Source organism: Typha angustifolia, chromosome 6 (assembly GCF_048772165.1).
Source record: "Typha angustifolia cultivar Huaian chromosome 6, ASM4877216v1, whole genome shotgun sequence".
Lineage (NCBI taxonomy): Eukaryota > Viridiplantae > Streptophyta > Magnoliopsida > Poales > Typhaceae > Typha > Typha angustifolia.
The window spans coordinates 7,624,188-7,641,313 of NC_133244.1; the positions used below are offsets into that span (position 1 = coordinate 7,624,188).

The 17,126-nt window shown below is 37.9% G+C and overlaps 3 protein-coding genes across 3 annotated transcripts; all 3 read left to right on the top strand.

Annotated features, from left to right (window-relative positions):
- Positions 1–800: 800 nt before the first annotated feature.
- Positions 801–9,839, top strand: LOC140761286 (protein NETWORKED 2A-like). Its single transcript, XM_073098557.1, has 4 exons — positions 801–950; positions 1,320–2,698; positions 2,795–3,820; positions 9,648–9,839. Exons 1-4 carry the CDS (start codon positions 857–859, stop codon positions 9,837–9,839), a joined length of 2,691 nt encoding a protein of 896 aa, XP_072954658.1. The 5' UTR covers positions 801–856.
- Positions 5,552–6,692, top strand: LOC140761534 (uncharacterized). Its single transcript, XM_073098898.1, has 3 exons — positions 5,552–5,802; positions 5,914–6,069; positions 6,316–6,692. Exons 1-3 carry the CDS (start codon positions 5,554–5,556, stop codon positions 6,559–6,561), a joined length of 651 nt encoding a protein of 216 aa, XP_072954999.1. The 5' UTR covers positions 5,552–5,553; the 3' UTR covers positions 6,562–6,692.
- Positions 9,840–14,298: 4,459 nt separating the features above from the next.
- Positions 14,299–15,134, top strand: LOC140761287 (WUSCHEL-related homeobox 3A). The gene is made up of 2 exons (XM_073098558.1): positions 14,299–14,607; positions 14,865–15,134. Exons 1-2 carry the CDS (start codon positions 14,299–14,301, stop codon positions 15,132–15,134), a joined length of 579 nt encoding a protein of 192 aa, XP_072954659.1.
- The last annotated feature ends 1,992 nt before the right edge of the window (positions 15,135–17,126 follow it).

Consider the following 17,126-nt stretch of genomic DNA (forward strand, 5'->3'; position numbering starts at 1 on the left):
AGTACACAAACGACATGTGGCAATTTCAGGGTTGGCATAAAAGATGTTTGAACAGCCCTCAAATGCATTCCAAACATTTTCATACTTATGTATGGCATTAGAACAAACTCATAGGGTTGGGATTGAGTCAAAATAGTCTCATGTGAGTCAATCTTAGTGTACCATTAAATACATGCAAACACATCAATTATACGTATCCTATAATTTTATTTGATTTGCACTCGCTCAAATTCTAGAACTCTTTGTATTCTCACCCGTGGATATTAAAATTGTAAGACATGCCTGATCAATATATTATCATATATCCAGAAACTTCCTAATTGTTGCTCAAGATCAACCCACCCTATGTAATCTCGCTCTCATTTATGAGGATCCATATCCACAAACACACCAAAAAAAAAAAAATGTGGATCAAATTTGATTATACCAATGTAAATAGTCTACAAGATCAAGCCCACGACCTTATCCCATTTGGGTTCAATCAAATTGATGGTTGATTGAGCTACAACTGATGGCCAATTTGATCCATCTCAAGTGAAACAGAGACAGAGTTGCAATACCCATAGCCGTTTCCGGCCACTCCTATTCGCGCGCTCCTCCCACACGTTAATCCTCGTCTTGCGGGAAAATCCCCGTCCTCTCACACCAATTGCCTTATAATCCCTACACCTAAAATTACCAAATCCTCTCATGGTAATCTCCTCTTCCTCCTCTTCTTCCTCTTCCAACTCCCCTTATTCCTCTGTAATGGGGCTAAAGGGTTAGAAGTTGGAGAGGAAGAGGAAGAGAGAGAGAGAGAGAGAGACGCAGTGAAACGAGAGGGGGGGAAAGGAGGAGGACGACGACGACGACAAAGATGCTGCAGAGAGCTGCAAGCAATGCTTACTCATGGTGGTGGGCTAGCCACATCAGGACCAAGCAGTCGAAATGGCTGGATAACAACCTCGAAGGTTAATAGTTTATATTGTTTGATTTGTTCAACATGGAATGGAATGAATAAGATGCAACAGCATTATGATTCTTCTAAAGATGGCTGTTTCTTAGATATCCAATGTGAATGTGAAGGAAAATCTTGTTCCTTAGTAGAACTTTTATAACTTCTTTGATAGCTGTTACTCCTGTCAATATATAGAACTCTTTAGGTTACTTGATCAATGCTTCATGAAGGTTCTTTACCTAATGTTGCTTGTCAAGTTCCTATATCTTCATTAGTATGATGCATAAATATATTATTGAGTGCATTAGGTCATGTTTGTTACCTACTTTTGATAATGGATATAAGCTAGTATTTAAAATATGAAAAAAAAAATTGTTGGCAGAGATGGAGGAGAAGGTGAAATCCATGATCAAGCTCATAGAAGAGGATGCTGACAGCTTTGCTAAGAAGGCGGAATTGTACTTCAGGCGGAGACCGGAATTGATAAACTTTGTCGAAGAGGCATACAGATCTTACAGAGCATTGGCCGATAGGTATGACAGGATATCAGGAGAGCTACACAAAGCCAACCACACCATAGCAACTGCATTCCCTGACCAAGTTCAGTTCGCAATGCAAGATGAGGAAGAAGATGGCTCTCCAAAAGCAATAACTTCAATTACTCCCGGAAAGTTTCATACCGCAGAATTCTCACAGTTGAGCTTGAAAAATGAGAGCAGCGAAACAAGCCTTCCTTTGAGGAAAGCACACAGAAAGATCAGCTCTCACATCAGCAAGGAGAAGGCACAGGAAGAGATTGACAGGCTGCAGAAGGAAATTTTAGTGCTGCAAACTGAGAAGGAATTCGTAAAGAGCTCTTACGAAAGCGGCTTAGCTAAATACTGGGACATTGAGAGGCAGGTATCTGAGAAGCAAGAAGACATTTGTCTACTGCAAGATGCCTTCAGTGACAGCACGGTCATCGAAGACGATGAAGCTCGAGCTCTGATGGCTGCAAGAGCGATCAAATCTTGCGAGGATACTTTGGTCAACTTGCAGGAGCAACAAAAGAAATCATCAGAAGAGGCAAGAATAGAGTCAGAAAGAATCAAGGATGCTAAGCAGAAGCTAAAGGTTCTCAAGGGCGAGTCTGATAGATCTCACATGGAAAATGAGAGTTCTGATCAAGATGTAGAGTCAAGTTCTAACGCGGCAAGTGCGAAGGGGAATGATTTTGGTCTGAAAGAAGATAGATTGGAACTACAATCTATATGTCAAAAGGTCAAGGAGCACTTTGAATTGAGCTCTGAGACAACAGTGGTAGAATTAGCAGAGAAGATTGATGAGCTAGTAGATAAGGTCATCAACTTAGAGCTCACAGTTTCTTCACAGAGTGCACAGATAAAGAGACTGAGGTCTGAAACAGATGAGGTCCAAAAGTCCCTGCGCAACTTGGAGGAAGACAAGATTGCTTTGATTGGTGACTCCGCTGTGTTAACTAAAAGATTAACTCAAGCAGAAGAGGAGTTGCAAAGAATTCTGCATCTTGATAAGTGTGTGCAAGATGACAAAGGCACACTTCAAGCACATTTAGCTGAAGCATGCTATAGCCTTAATGATCTCTCGGAGAAATTGCAGTCCCCAACGCACCCAGACCAAGAAGATTCATCCCAAGATCCAATAGACAACATTATCAAAGCAGAGGCTCAGAAGAATCAGACAGTTCCTAAGGTCGGAACTCTTTCAGAACTGCTTCAAGAGGAATCAAGACAAGAACGCAACGTTGAGGAGATGGAATCATCTGAGATATGCAACAATACCAGTAGTGAGGCACAAACAGAGCTCGAAGAGATTGATTATAATGCACGGTGGCGGCAGTTATTGCTAAATGGATTGGAAGGCAGAGAAAAGATCTTATTAGCAGAGTACACATCCATATTGCGAAATTACAAGGATACAAAGAGAATGCTTTCAGAAATTGAGAAGAAGAACCAAGAATATCACTCTGAGACAATGACACAGGTGAGGGAACTGAAAAGTGTCAATGCCATGAAAGACAAGGAGATTAAATCTCTAAGGAAGATCCTTAGTTCTTTGCAGGCCAGTGTTAATCTAAATGTACCTCAAAACTCAAAATCTGAAGAGCTCGTACAGGCAGAAGAAGAGATCAAGCTAAGCCAAGTCAAAGAACTGCATGCCACCTCACTCATAGAGGAAAAATTCAGAGTAGACATTGACACAGTACTGGACGAAAACTTGGACTTCTGGTTGAGGTTCAGCACATCATACCACCAAATTCAGAATTTTCAAACAACATTTAAGGATCTAGAAGCTCAAATGGAGAAGCTGAAGGATTCCAAAACGCAGGAGGGCAGTGTCTCTTCTGTGGCCAGTGGAGAGCATACAGGAAAAGAGGAATCAACTTCAGTTGAGAAGAAGCTTAAAGAATTGAACACTGAGCTCCAAGTTTGGCTTGAAAAGAATGTGATTCTGAAACAAGAATTGGAGAGAAGGTTCTCATCAATGTGCAGTATACAAGAGGAGATATCAAATGTGTCAAAGATGAGTGAAAGTGAGGTGCAGTTCACTCCGTATCAGGCTGCCAAATTCCAGGGAGAGGTTCTCAACATGCAACAAGAGAACAACAAAGTTGCAAAAGAGCTGGAAGCAGGATTGGATCACGTGAGAGGCCTGCAAATGGAGGTTGGAAAGGCTCTGAAGCTCCACGAGAAGTTCGAATTGTCTGGTTCTAGGGGTCAGCACCACCACTTCAGGTATTTATCAACCAAGACCCGCGTACCGCTGCGGACTTTCTTGTTCGGCACAAAGCCTAAGAAGCCATCGATATTTTCGTGCATGAATCCAGCACTGCAGAAACAATACAGTGATCTAAAAACAACTGGAGTTCATAGATGAGGCTAGTTAGATTCTGGGCCATTGTCTAATGTCTTCAGTTGTATGCCAAACAGATTTCCTTGGAATCTAGCATTCTAACTTCTGTTTACTTTGCACAAAATACTTCGGGTAATCAGACTTATACATGAGATCATGCTGACAATGGTTAAGACTTCAGACCTATCGTTTGCTGGAACGCTTGTCGATCAGTCATGGGAAAAAGAAGGGAAATATATAAAAGGCCTTTTTAAGGGTATTTCAAGTATTAAAAAAAAAAAAAAACAACAACAACAAGACAAGTGTTGATTGCTAGATATCTCTAGCTGCTCAAATTTATTCTCATTCAACTTTAGGAAGTTTGACCATAATCATTCTTGCATTAATGATTAGGCATTTATGCTTGTCAGTCCCTAAGTTTTGCCACCTCAACACTCCTGTTCTAAATTTGCTTCATAGATTCCTCTCTTTTACTTCATGAGGCAAGTGGTTCGAGCCTCTTTATCCTGTGCAGTCAAATGGAAGTTGAGAATGTACACATCCCTATTTAGGTGCTCGAATGTTTTTTTGAGATATGGCTTAAAAAATTTAGTAGTGATAGCTCAAATATACCATTATCCGACCAAATACCCAGCACCTTCTCCTGGCCCCCCCCCCCCCCCCCTAGCTCCCATGTTTGAGGTGGTCCTTTTTTTTCTAGCAACACTCAGACATATTATTACTATTTGCTAATCATACCTTACTTAATGGTTAAATAAGAAACCTACCATGTTTATACTACTCTAAAAAAAAGCTAAACTAACCAAATGCAACTAATTTACTTGCACAGTACCATTTATACATAAAGTGTTATATGCAAAAATTATTTTAAAGAATGAAGCAAACTGAGTTAGATTGGATCACATTAAGAAGAGATTATGTTCAATAGATTGAGTGTAGTTATCTTATCTGCTTATTTACTTTAATTAAAGTCTTAATGGATTAGAATTTATTAGTTAACTAATTCAGCTATGCGTAGTTTTGAAAAAAATATTTAAATGATGGAATTGAATGGAACAAAGATTGAGTTAAGTTTATTCGCCTTGCATTACTTATCATCCTTATTTTTTATTATAGCTATTAGATCATCGTTATCTTTCTATAGGTAAATCTAAGTTAGAAACCTTAATTATACTTCCAACCTATAGCCACCATCACCTCCAGTAGACAGCCTATCCTACTGCCGTCCGTCACCCTCCAACAATCACCGCAATATTGGATATTTACTATTCCGCTCCGTTCTAAACTTGCTCTACTATTTTAATTATATATTTTTATCCAGAAATTTGATTAACGTAAAACTAAAGCCATTAGAACTCTATCTCGTGAGGCCACTGCCACCTAAATTTTTATAATCATTTTATGCACCGATCTTTTCAGATCTGATCTGCAAGGAAGAAAAAGCTAAGTCTTATACGTAATTTTTATTTTTATTTTTCATTTTTAACTCTGATAAGTAATCTCAACCCAGGTGGATCTCAACTATAGATTCGGATCCTCCTTGACAGCTGACAGAATCTAAATATGGGGCCCGCTTGGTTGACAAAAGACCCAGCCCAGATCTGGCCCCACCCCTCTCGCTGCACACGTGTCAATCTGTTAGCTCTTTTGCCCCTCTGTCCCATACCTTTTCGCCCCCCAAAAATTGCCATAAAATCCCCCCCCCTCCACCCTCCGCTCCCCCTCACCACTCCAAAAGCTTTACAATGTTCCACCACTCCTCCTCTTCCTCCTCATACGAAGAGCCTCTGTTTGACCTCCCGTTAAACTACTCCGCCATTCCACTAACAGTGGCCGATAGCCCTAGTAATGGCTACGCCTCGTTCCGCTCTCTCTGCTTCTCCTCCTCCCTTCCATCCTCACTCCACTTTCCCAACTCCTCCTCCTCTTGCGAGTACACCGGACCCAACTCCGCTCCTCCCATGAGGCGTGTCTCGAGCACCGGCGACCTCCAGGTACTAAAAGCTACCTCCTTTTGACTTGCCCGTGTCCCAAAATCCCATTTTGATCCGTGTATCGCTGAGAAGTGCGAACCTTTGGCTCCATTTGCTCTAATCTGGAAACAGGGGATCAACGGGTTGGTGGCTTCCGGCGAGAGTTGTATCCAGGAAAGAGGAGCAGTCGCCGGAAGGGTAGGGCGTTACAGCGCGGAGGAGAGGAAGGAGAGGATCGAGAGGTATCGCTGCAAGCGCCGCCAAAGGAACTTCCAGAAGAAAATCAGTGTACGTATCTAAATTGTTACTTAAACCCAGGAACTTATGCAACCTCTAATACTGCACGTGCACAGAGAATAGAATGGACTGCTCACCGTATCATCATATTAAAAAGTAAGAGAATAAAACTAAGTTATTGAGTTCTAAACGTACGTATCGATAATATATATTATTCTTTTTAATGGGTATAAGCTCGAATTATAGTTTACATTAGACGTTTATAATTAGATAAATTACTGATGTTCTCCTTCGTAGTATGCATGCAGGAAGACATTGGCGGACAGCCGCCCGAGAGTGAGGGGAAGATTCGCGAGGAATGGAGAAGCAGAGGTCGTGGAGAATAGCCACAATTATGAATGTCGTAGTTATAACGGTATTCTTGAAGACAGTGAAGAATGGTGGAGGCCAATGGAGGCTCCACTGGTGACAGACGAGGAAGAAGAGTTGTACTACTCTGAAGATATCTGGGCCAACTTTGCTGATGTCTTCTCCCAAAGTTAGAGAGAGAGAGAGAGAGTAGTGCTCAAACTAGTAGCAGTAGCAGCCGAGAGAGGATTGGAATTGCCTTCTTCCTGGTTGCTTCCATATAATGAATGCTTAAGTGGCTGTTACTATTCTATTTTAGTACCCAATCCAAGCTCTTCTTTATAATCTTTTTGAAGTGGGTGTCTTTGAAAAACAAAATTTCCTATGTCGATGGAAGAAGGTGTGTTTGAATTGAGTTGCTCAATTGCTTGGTGGGTGCAGATATAGTAAACTAATAATTTTCATTCCCTTTTATATATCAAAAAGGATAACTTTAGTCCGATTTTAACTTACACTTCCATAGTATAAACTTAAGCATCTAACTCTCCATCCCTATTATTATCAAATCAGACTATACTATTATAGCGGTAATTAAGTTTTTTTAACACACTCTTTAACTGTTGACTAACTATTAAATTTAAATACATTGATATAAGTTAAAATTAGGCTAAACCATAGGACTATAGGAGTAGACTATAAATTGACCCTATAAAAAGACTCACAATGGTGATTATATACTCAAGTAATATAAGTCGACAAGATTCCTTGGTCAAAGGAGAGAGGAAAAAGGGTCAGGGGATTGCCATATAATGAGGCTTTTGGAATATTTTTGCTAGCTATGCTTGGACAAAGTATAATGATCACTTCACCACTCTATAGGCTAAGATAATTTATTTAGTTAATTATTCTGGTTCCTTCATGATAACTCACTCCCTAGTATTAGGAATTTAGCTTTGCATGATTATATTCGAATATAGCTTTGATGCATATATAAAATCTACTTAAAAATTATTTATCACTTAGATGAACAGTTACAACTTGTAACACCAGGATGCAATAGAGTGATTGAGCTTAATTAAAAAGGAAGATGCATTAAAAATAGACATCTTATCATTTCTTCTAAAAGTAGTCCAGTCTTTTACAAGAAAAATATCTAATTAATACTCTAATTACCATCATAACACCCTAATATTACGGTCCCCAAGAAAAAGGTAATCATATTTCTAAAATTACCAAAGTACTCTTGCTGGCTTAGAGAAAAACACTGGATGTAAATTTATAGTGAGACTTAGAACAAATCATAAGAAATGCTAGACTAATTTATAGTAGTGCCAAATTGGACAGAAAGGCTAGCATCTGGTTAATAATATGTATGAAGGTTAGCTATATATCTCCTTTCCAGTTAAAATATAGAAAGGGACTGATGCCTGTTGCACTACTAAACTATACTCTAAACTTTCTCTTCGCCAAGGACAACTGCTACATTAGATCTTATTCACCCATTCCACATGTAGGCCAATCACAAGAACTAAGTACACTTGCTTTAGAAGGCTATAGAAGGGGAATAGCAAACCCTAGAGAAATATCTCATTACTTACTCTTTGGAATCTCACTTTAGTCTTTAGGCAAAGTCTGCATGCTCTTGTCGGCCTGTAACAGAGGCCATCTTTCATGGCTGTGCCCAACTATATACACTGTAGATGGTTCAAGTTGTAGTTCTCATCATTAGGTTTTCGACGTGCCGGCGCAGGCGATGAAGCATCGGAAATGCCACAAGTTGTCCATCTTTTTCTTGCCCTTTTGGTAGATCTTACACCAAGTTGCAGGGGTGGCAAAGTAGGCTGAGGAGGAAGATGGTATGCATATATATATATATATCCTAAGTAAGCTACAGTGTAATGACAACAATTCTGTTTTAAACACAAGAACTCGACGAATATTTTCAAATCACTCAGCTCTATCAATCAATATAATGAAGAAGAAACTTCAAGTACCTCAACCCTGAACAGAGTAATAAGCTAATGTGAGTTTTTCTATGAAAAATTCTAGTGAGTCTGAGTCAACTGGGCCAAGAAGCCTTGACTTGATTCGACGAATTCTTTATACAGTAGATGAGGGGATCAGAGGAGTTTATAAGATAAGGTGTTTATTAGTGTTTTACTAAAACAAGAAGGTGGAGTCCGCAAACTAAAATAATTATTGTTATAAAGCAGAATGAGCTATGCAATGCATGAATTATTAAATTAATGCCATAAACAATTAATTACATCTTCCAAGCCCATAAATGAAGCCCAACAGAAGCCCACCTTCTTTGGGCCTAAGTTTTTTTACAGCCACTATATTACGCTTTAATGGGCTTATAAACATGTCCAAAAAAGAGAAAGAAAGAAAATTGCATTTGGATCTATTTTTTGCAAGGTTTTTTTTTTTTAATAACTTATTATTTCATAAATTTATTATATACTAATTAAAAAAAAAATTTAATACAACTATTTAGAACTTTTGAAATTGAAAATCAACACCCCCACCCCAGAAATTGGCAAAAAGAAGAAGAAAAAGAAGGCGCAGTAGATAGTAAGATCTGAAGTTTGAAATGACTAGACTGACTGACTCTGAGGTTTATAAATCCTCAAGTGGGTCAAGAACTCAGAAGAAAGAATTCGGAGACATCAGCCAGGCAGGGCCGCAGGTGGCCTTTATTTCCTCATCGGATTAAAGACTCCTATGTTTAATAAGGGGAACTAGTTTGCACAAGAGACCCTGGCGATTTAGCATTTCAAACACCCCCCCCCCACGGCTTTTGTACATTGTTGCGCTAAGCTTTATATTCTAAATGACAGATAGATCTATCGGAATTTGAACACAGACTTTGCTATGATATTTTGTTTATGCACTGAAGTTATTTTCGTTTTCAGATGATAGATAGGTTTTGTGACACTGGAAATCAACACATTTGCTTTAATACTAAATTATCACCCTCTAAAAGAAAAAAAAGAAAAGCCTTCACATCTTGAGTACCATATAACTAATTTTATATTCTTTAGGGACTATTTTTTACTTTTATTTTAGAGAAAAGATAGTGAAATATTTTAATAATTAAGGAGGGTGAATATATAAAAATATTGAAAAAGGCTCATTAACAAATAAGCAACAGGGTGCATATTGACTTATTTTGAGTGCCATCTTGCAAAATTCCCTGTTTGAAAAGTTGGAACAGAGCGAAGCCCTTAATACTCTCTATCCCACGCATTTGCAAATCAAACAGTAGACAACTATTGCAGAACAGAGTTTGTCTGCAACTTCGTTTTGCCTTCTTCCGTCTCATAAACAAATATTTTCCCTCTTTGGACTCGAGAGAGGAGCAAGGAAAGAGTAGGCTTTCCCTATTACACACTTTGATGTCCCCACTGGGTAGCCAGAAAGGAATGAATAAGAAGAAGAAGAAGAAGACGACGACGACGACGACGATATAGCTTTTGGGAGATGGGTGTGGGAATAAATGGTAGAATCGGAAGGAGATCATGCGGTTCCCAACTCCCAAGAGAAAAGGACGAGAGGGGAGGGAATTCCGTGGGGCCCAACGGGGACGAGGGAGGGAGAAGAAAAGATGACTCCTTTTTGTTTCTGGTCAACGTAGCACAGTGGATTCCATTATCCTACGCCCTGGACTCGAAACCTTTTGGTCTATTTATTGGACCTCCCTCCCAACCACCTAAGCTTTTGGGGGGTTCTTCCTTTAGCCTTTTGTCACTGTTTGGGTTTTAATGCTTGGGATATAAAATTTGGTGCATAAATTAATGCCTATAAGGTTTTTTTTCCCTCTCTCTCTCTCTCTCTCTCTTTAGATGATCAGGCCCAAGTGATTATGGCAACATAATATGTATATGAATCCATCAACAAGCATCAGATGAGGTGCTTCTGTCATTTTGAAAAAGGAAAAAGAAAAAGGAAATCAAATTGTGAACATTGAGTGCACCTGTACTCTGAAAGAAATATTTATCAATTCTCATTCTTGTTGAATTTAAAATAAAAGAGAGAGAGAGAGAGAGGAGTGGAGAATGGAGGCAACTGCACAGAAACTGTTAAAAACTGGAAATTAAGGTCAATGACTGGTGCAAAAGAGAAGGGATCATAAAAGACTGCACAACATTGTTCACTGGAATACACACATGCACACACAGGACATAGTGAAACATTTATAACTCAAGCCTTCAATTCAAAGCACACCAACCAACTGTATCCAAATTTACATGCTGCAAGGACAACACTATCAATATCTCCAGACCAACCCTTGAAGCTTGATTGCATGCAACCTCTCTTTATAGGCAGAGGGGAACTTTTTAAGAAAAAAAAGGATACTCCTTTGATAGAGGAAGAACTAATTAAAATTTCTGGGACCAAATTTATTTTCCTATACTCCTTTTTAACTTTTAAACTACAACTAGAAAAGCCAGAGAAAAGAATCCAAGACGACTTAAGGTTACGCACAGGGGGTAAAAAAAAGGCACGAAGACCGTTTTTAGGACCTCCACCGGATAATATTCCAAGTCTAATTATAAGATTAATTAAGGAGGATTTAGCGAGATTAGTAGGAGTATCCTACAGCCTGAGAGATATAGAATGTGCACGTGGACGTCTGGTAGCCATTCTTCTTCTCCACGTAGGCTGGCCATGCTCACTTTTATGAAAAGGTTGTGGATTTCCATACTGCAACCGGACTGGGAGAAAGTTTTCTATTTCTGGCCCGGAGAAAAGGTTTGGGAAATTTTCCCACACTCACCAAAAGGGATTATTACATAATTATTACATAATTATCATGATTATGATTAAAGCACAACTTAAATCTAAGAAAATTAACCATATTTACAATTGTGAAAGCTTTTAGCGGCATAATATCTTGACCTTTTTGTTATGTTTGAAGTGAACTCATATATATTTATAGAGAGAGAGAGAGAAGAGATATACATGTGAATAAGAGATTTTAGAAGGGTATATATAAGAGGGAAACCATTTCATTTTTTGAGTTATAGAAGATCATACAAGGTACAAAAAGATTAATTTAATGAGAGTGGATCGATCCTATACATCAAACCTTTGCTTTTTGGTGGTCAACATAGAACAGGCTTTGAATCAATTAAAACTAGTTGTATTCATGAAGATAGTTTTAATATGGAAGCAGGCTTTTGCTCTCGAAACAGTTTAAGCCGATTGGGACCAAGGATAGATAAATAGATACATAGACAGATAGATAGATAGACAGACAGACACGAAATCCGAGGAGAAGGCAACTGAAATAATCGATAACTATCTCTCCTCATTCAATTTGCCAAGTGAGGGCTTTGTTGCGATAATTTATTATCTTATTATCCCTTTCCCTGTAACAAATTCATTGCATTGTATTATTTGATTTATTACATCTCTCTCTGTCCCACATCTCTAACTTGTTATAACTTACGTAAAAGGTGGTCTGTTGCTGTCTGCCATATTATACTATTGGAGATATATATATATATATATATGTGTGTGTGTGTGTGTGTGTGTGTTTAATTAAGAAGGTTATTTGAGAACAAGCAAACAAGTGAGAGAGGAACCCAATGCAAACGTTGAGATCAAAATTAGCCTAAAAGAGAGCAAGTCTGTTGCTGTCTGCCACTCGTACTGCTCAATAGCGCGGACGGATCGATCGATCGATCGATGGATAGAGATGTCTTCATCTACGTACGTACGTACAGAAGTTTTAAATGAGCCAGCTCTTACTACGTGCTTGATACATCACAGCATGATATATAAGCTCACATTCTTAAATTTTAGAAGTTTCTCTTATACAAAGAGATAAACTAGAAAGATCTGTCATATTGCAATATGGTGGACTAGAGAGAATATTACATTTAGATTTTGATAAGATAAATATAAATTAAATATTTCCTTTCCACTATTTAATTTTCACATGTTCTCAAATTTGCATGTATTTCTCATGTAAAGTATTGATGATATCAGCATTGTTATATCGTATATTAAATGACGAAGAGTTTAATATTTTTTGCTGGGTGTCTAAAATAAATCCGTTTAGATAATAAATATTGATATGTTTTTAGTGTTGATAAATAAATAGACAATATTACGAGTGTTTTTATCTAGGTAAATGAGCCTATATACAAGTGTTGTTAAGATTTGAGTTGAATTATTTTGAATTTTCAAGAATGTAAGTTTTTTAAAGATATAGATGCATACTTTTGTTTGTTCAAACGCACCATGACAGCCCTTCGGAGATACAGAAGAGTATATTTGATCATTCGAATTCTCTTTGACAATCGTTTGAAACCGTTTGATAATACATAGAGTCAAGTTAGGCTATTCGAACGGTGGCAATCTTACGTTTGAACTAGACCGCAAATTTTTGTAAATTTTGGAAATCTGTGAAACCTAATTTGATTAATATTCGGACTTATCTTGAAAAGATATATATGAGTTAGTACGACCTAACTCTAGGGGCTATTAGTTATTACCACGAAGAGACATTACTGAAGAAACACTGATTTACACCAACGTAGGCTTTGATCATCTTTATTATATGAAAATATATGTCTTAAGGGTCACCAAGACTGAAGATCAATATTAAGCATTCCTAAGATTGGAATTCATTTACGAGAAGCGGTGAATTATGAGATGAAACGATCAAAATTGTATCAGATAGAGTCGTGGAGATCAATATAATATCTGTAAGTTAGTCTTGAAAACTGCAACAGTTCATTAGTGATTGATTTTATCCTAGTTTGGATCCATAATTTTTTATTTATTAAAAAAAATTTATGTAAAATTTTTAATGTTTATCATTACTTCTTTGACTATTATTCCACAGCTCATTTATTTTAAACAAGAAGAAGTTGAGAATCGTGCTTAAGATTTTATTTTATTTTTCAAATATGAGAGATAAACAATTTTGATAAATAAGTTTCCGGGGTGACATAGTTTTGGTCAAAAACTCTATAAAATTTTGTCTTCGTCTTGTACTACCAATAACAACGTCAGAAAAAAAGAATTTCTTTTTAATATTCATATGCTCCCTAGAAAGACAAAAGTTATCTAACATACATTTGCGTGCTCATACACACATGTCATACTTACTTTTTTATGTGTATTTTATTCACGATTAAGTAGTAGTTAATTATACTCAGGTACGCAGAATAGATATATATACAAGTTCCATTTTTCCAACAAAAGATAGGAAGTTAGAATACAGTTTGATTCCAACGATTGATTTAGTCTGGCTAAGTGTATATTTCTACCAGATTAATACATATGCATGCCGTTATACAAGCGATGGGATTTTTTTCTTCTTTTTCTTCACATACACAACTCTTGCTAAAATGCTTCTGCTCATTGGAAGGAGTAGACTGAATGATACTGGTCATCATCACCTAATAATTTAACACTCCAATCCGAATGCTACCTATCCAGACATGCAGAAAGTGTGTAACTATTGCTAGCTGCGTGTCATTCCTTGCCTTAAATGGCCTCTCTCTCTCTCTCTCTCTCTCTCTCACATATATGTATATATAGATGTACAACTAAGGGGCAAAGAGAAAGGAACAATGAAGAAGCCATGAGATATAAAGAAAAGGAAAGAAATCCATCGAACCAAAGCATTGAAACCTTTCATCAATGCCTCTCTGAGTGCATCATCAGCATGACAGCACTTCTCCACCCCTTCTCTCTTGTCCCTTCTCTCCCTTAATTAAACATCACTCTGTCTCCCTCATAGCCCTAGAACACTTTAACCTACGTCCCTGGCTCTATATATAACTCAGGACCCAAAAGAGAAGAGAGACAAAAGTAGCATTAACAGTGAGACTATATACTACCAAATATAGAGACAAAGCATATAGTTAGTAGTAGACACAGTGAGAGTGAGAGAGAGAGAGAGAAAGAGACATGCCTCAAACTCCCTCAACAAGGTGGTGCCCTACCCCGGAGCAGCTGATGATACTGGAGGAGATGTATCGGAGCGGCGTTCGCACGCCGAACGCGGCACAGATACAGCAGATAACGGCGCATCTCTCCTTCTACGGGAAGATCGAAGGCAAGAATGTGTTCTATTGGTTTCAGAACCACAAGGCGAGGGACCGCCAGAAGATGCGCCGCCGGCTTAGCCGCCACCAGCAGCCGATCCTTTCGGAGGAAGCTTGTGCTTCTCCTGCCGCTGTCCATCATCTTCCACTCCACCCACAGAACTCACCTCAGGTCTTCTTTAAACTACTACTGTTACAACAAATGCTAGGTTTTCCTCTTGATTTTTAGGGTTTTTTTTTCGTATTTTCTTTAATCAGTCGTATGCCAAGGAAAATTAAAAAAAAGAAAAGAATATAAACCTAAGTTCTTAATCTTTCTTTTTGTAGTTACATTCTTTACTAATATTAATTGGCTAAATAAATTCAGATTTTTATATCTCATGCAGTGTTCTAATGTGTACTATAACCATTTTCGATCTTCTTGGTTAGGGCTACTCTAATGAAGCAACCGACCAAGGAATGGATCTGGTGGGGAAGCTAGAAGATGGAAAGAACCATGAACAAGAGGCAGCTGCTGCTTCAAGTGTACATATGGCAAATGAGCAAGAATGGACGACACTAATGGATCTAAGCATTGCTTCTAGTCCTCCATGCTGCAGACCTCCAAGAACCCTGGATCTCTTCCCCATCAAGAGCACTAGCCTCCGAGAAGAGTGCAGCTCATCCAAATCCTCCTCATGCTCCACTTCCACCAACTAAATTAGTGCAACAAGTAGCCAACTTGTAGCTTGGTCGATCTCATCTACTAATTAGCTTTACTTCCTTTCTCTAAAATATGCACGTTCTGCATGCATTTAGTGTCCTTCGTCAGTTTCATCACTCTTCCTACATATCTTCTACTACTTGTACTACGTAGTTAATGCTAAGACTTCTTCACTCTTAAATCAAGCCCAGTGTAAGATCTTTACTCTCTCTCTTATCCTCTCGGTTTTTTGTTTATTGTGTTTTTATCTTGAAGCTAGCAAGTTAGCTAGCCGCAGTCAAGTGGTAGACAAAATGGAACAAAAAGAGCGAGATAGAAGACTTGCTAAACCAGTACAAAATACATGCATGCAGATGTCTTTTCCTGATAGATATATAATAGTCAAACCTTTGAAACAAACCGAACACAAACAAAAGGAAAAATTAAAAAGAAAAAGAAAACAAGTGCATGGGATTGGATTTTGGTCGGGCAGATGATGTGACTGATGCAAAGCTCAAGTCAAAGATACCTCGGGCAAGCCCCAACAAGTAACTCAGTCTTGTCTTCCACTTCTCAGAAAAGAAAAGAATTACTTGGCATGAACAGCATAATCGCTGTAGAAGAACAACAACTTCTATTTGGAATCTACTCTCCCTTTTCTTTTCTTTTTAAAAGACAAGAAAACCTAACTATATAACCATGGTTATGGATATATATAGGGGTTGAGTTGATCGATCCTATACAATGCATACTAGAGGTCTAATGTTAATTGCTAAAGATTTATTAAAAGGATAGCTAGATATATTAAGTTGTTGGAAAATTTACCAAAAATTAATTATAGATGCACAATTATCTTAATACTCTTGAATAAGTTTATTAATTTTAAAGTGAAAATAAAAAGGGTCCAAAAGTTTAGGATCAAAATATGAGTATTACATATATATATATATATATATGCATATTATTTTATAAATTTAAAATTAATAGAATATTTTCTCTTTTGTTAGGTATTGTCCAATAAAAATAAACTCTCTAATGTAGAGTTCCAATCAAGTTATATATCCAACATTTAGAAGCTTTGGCTATACAAATTATTACAACTTTATTATCTTTTTAAATCCATTAAATAACATATATACACGTGCCACGTTAATGGCGAGAGGCGGGTTAGCGGATCCGTATCCTAACCCGCCGCCGTTTCGGACCCGTACCGATATGCCTTCCGATTCGGACCCACTGCTTTCTCCTTGGCCAGTAGTCGAAGCGGATCCGAATCAAGTATGAACTTAATTTAAATCCCTATTCACATCCAGTGAAGGCGAAAAGAACTCACCTTGTGTTCGCGTTCCGAACCGCACGGAGATTAGGGTCGAATTCCATCTCCCTGAGCCCATTTCTTCCAGCTCGGGTCTGCTTTCACAACAAGGATTCCATAAATCTCAGTGGTATTCTCATTCTAATCTTTGCTTCAAATCTTGCCAATGTTATCGTGCTTCTTGAAGTGTTTCTTTCTTCGTCTTCTTCTTCTTCTTCTTCCCTCTGTTATTCTTCGTATGTTATCGTTTCAGTCTGTTTACTTATATGCGAGTTAGCAAGAGCTGTTTTGAGAGGAATGTTGTCAAGAATATGATACCGAGTCAAGAAGTATTTATTGCACGGATTTGGGAAGAGAAATGGAGTTGGAGAAGAATACAAGTTGAGTAATTGAAGAAGGAATAGGGCAGGGAGTGTTTTGGGTGAACCAATGGAAATAACTAGTTTTTGGTAATATAGTGCAGGGGAAATCACTTCACCACTCTATATTTCATTTGTGTCACTTTATCCACGAATGAGAAGATCGGTAGAGATAAAATTATAGATAATTGGATAAATTTTTTAACACATCTCTAAAATAATATCGGTTTCTTCCGTGCAATAGAGTTAATTCTTTATCAATCAATTTGATGAAGACCTAACGGTTAAAGATCTTTAAGGGTATAACATGAATGAAAGATATTATCAGTTCAGTA

Excerpts from the sequence above, each read along its gene's own strand:
- LOC140761286 (XM_073098557.1), top strand. The coding sequence starts at position 857 with ATGCTGCAGAGAGCTGCAAGCAATGCTTACTCATGGTGGTGGGCTAGC. Across the intron at positions 951-1,319 it reads GCTGGATAACAACCTCGAAG|AGATGGAGGAGAAGGTGAAA; the intron begins GTTAATAGTTTA and ends AATTGTTGGCAG. Across the intron at positions 3,821-9,647 it reads GTGATCTAAAAACAACTGGA|AACAGAGTTTGTCTGCAACT; the intron begins GTTCATAGATGA and ends CAACTATTGCAG.
- LOC140761534 (XM_073098898.1), top strand. The coding sequence starts at position 5,554 with ATGTTCCACCACTCCTCCTCTTCCTCCTCATACGAAGAGCCTCTGTTT. Across the intron at positions 5,803-5,913 it reads CGAGCACCGGCGACCTCCAG|GGGATCAACGGGTTGGTGGC; the intron begins GTACTAAAAGCT and ends ATCTGGAAACAG. Across the intron at positions 6,070-6,315 it reads ACTTCCAGAAGAAAATCAGT|TATGCATGCAGGAAGACATT; the intron begins GTACGTATCTAA and ends TCTCCTTCGTAG.
- LOC140761287 (XM_073098558.1), top strand. The coding sequence starts at position 14,299 with ATGCCTCAAACTCCCTCAACAAGGTGGTGCCCTACCCCGGAGCAGCTG. Across the intron at positions 14,608-14,864 it reads ACCCACAGAACTCACCTCAG|GGCTACTCTAATGAAGCAAC; the intron begins GTCTTCTTTAAA and ends CTTCTTGGTTAG.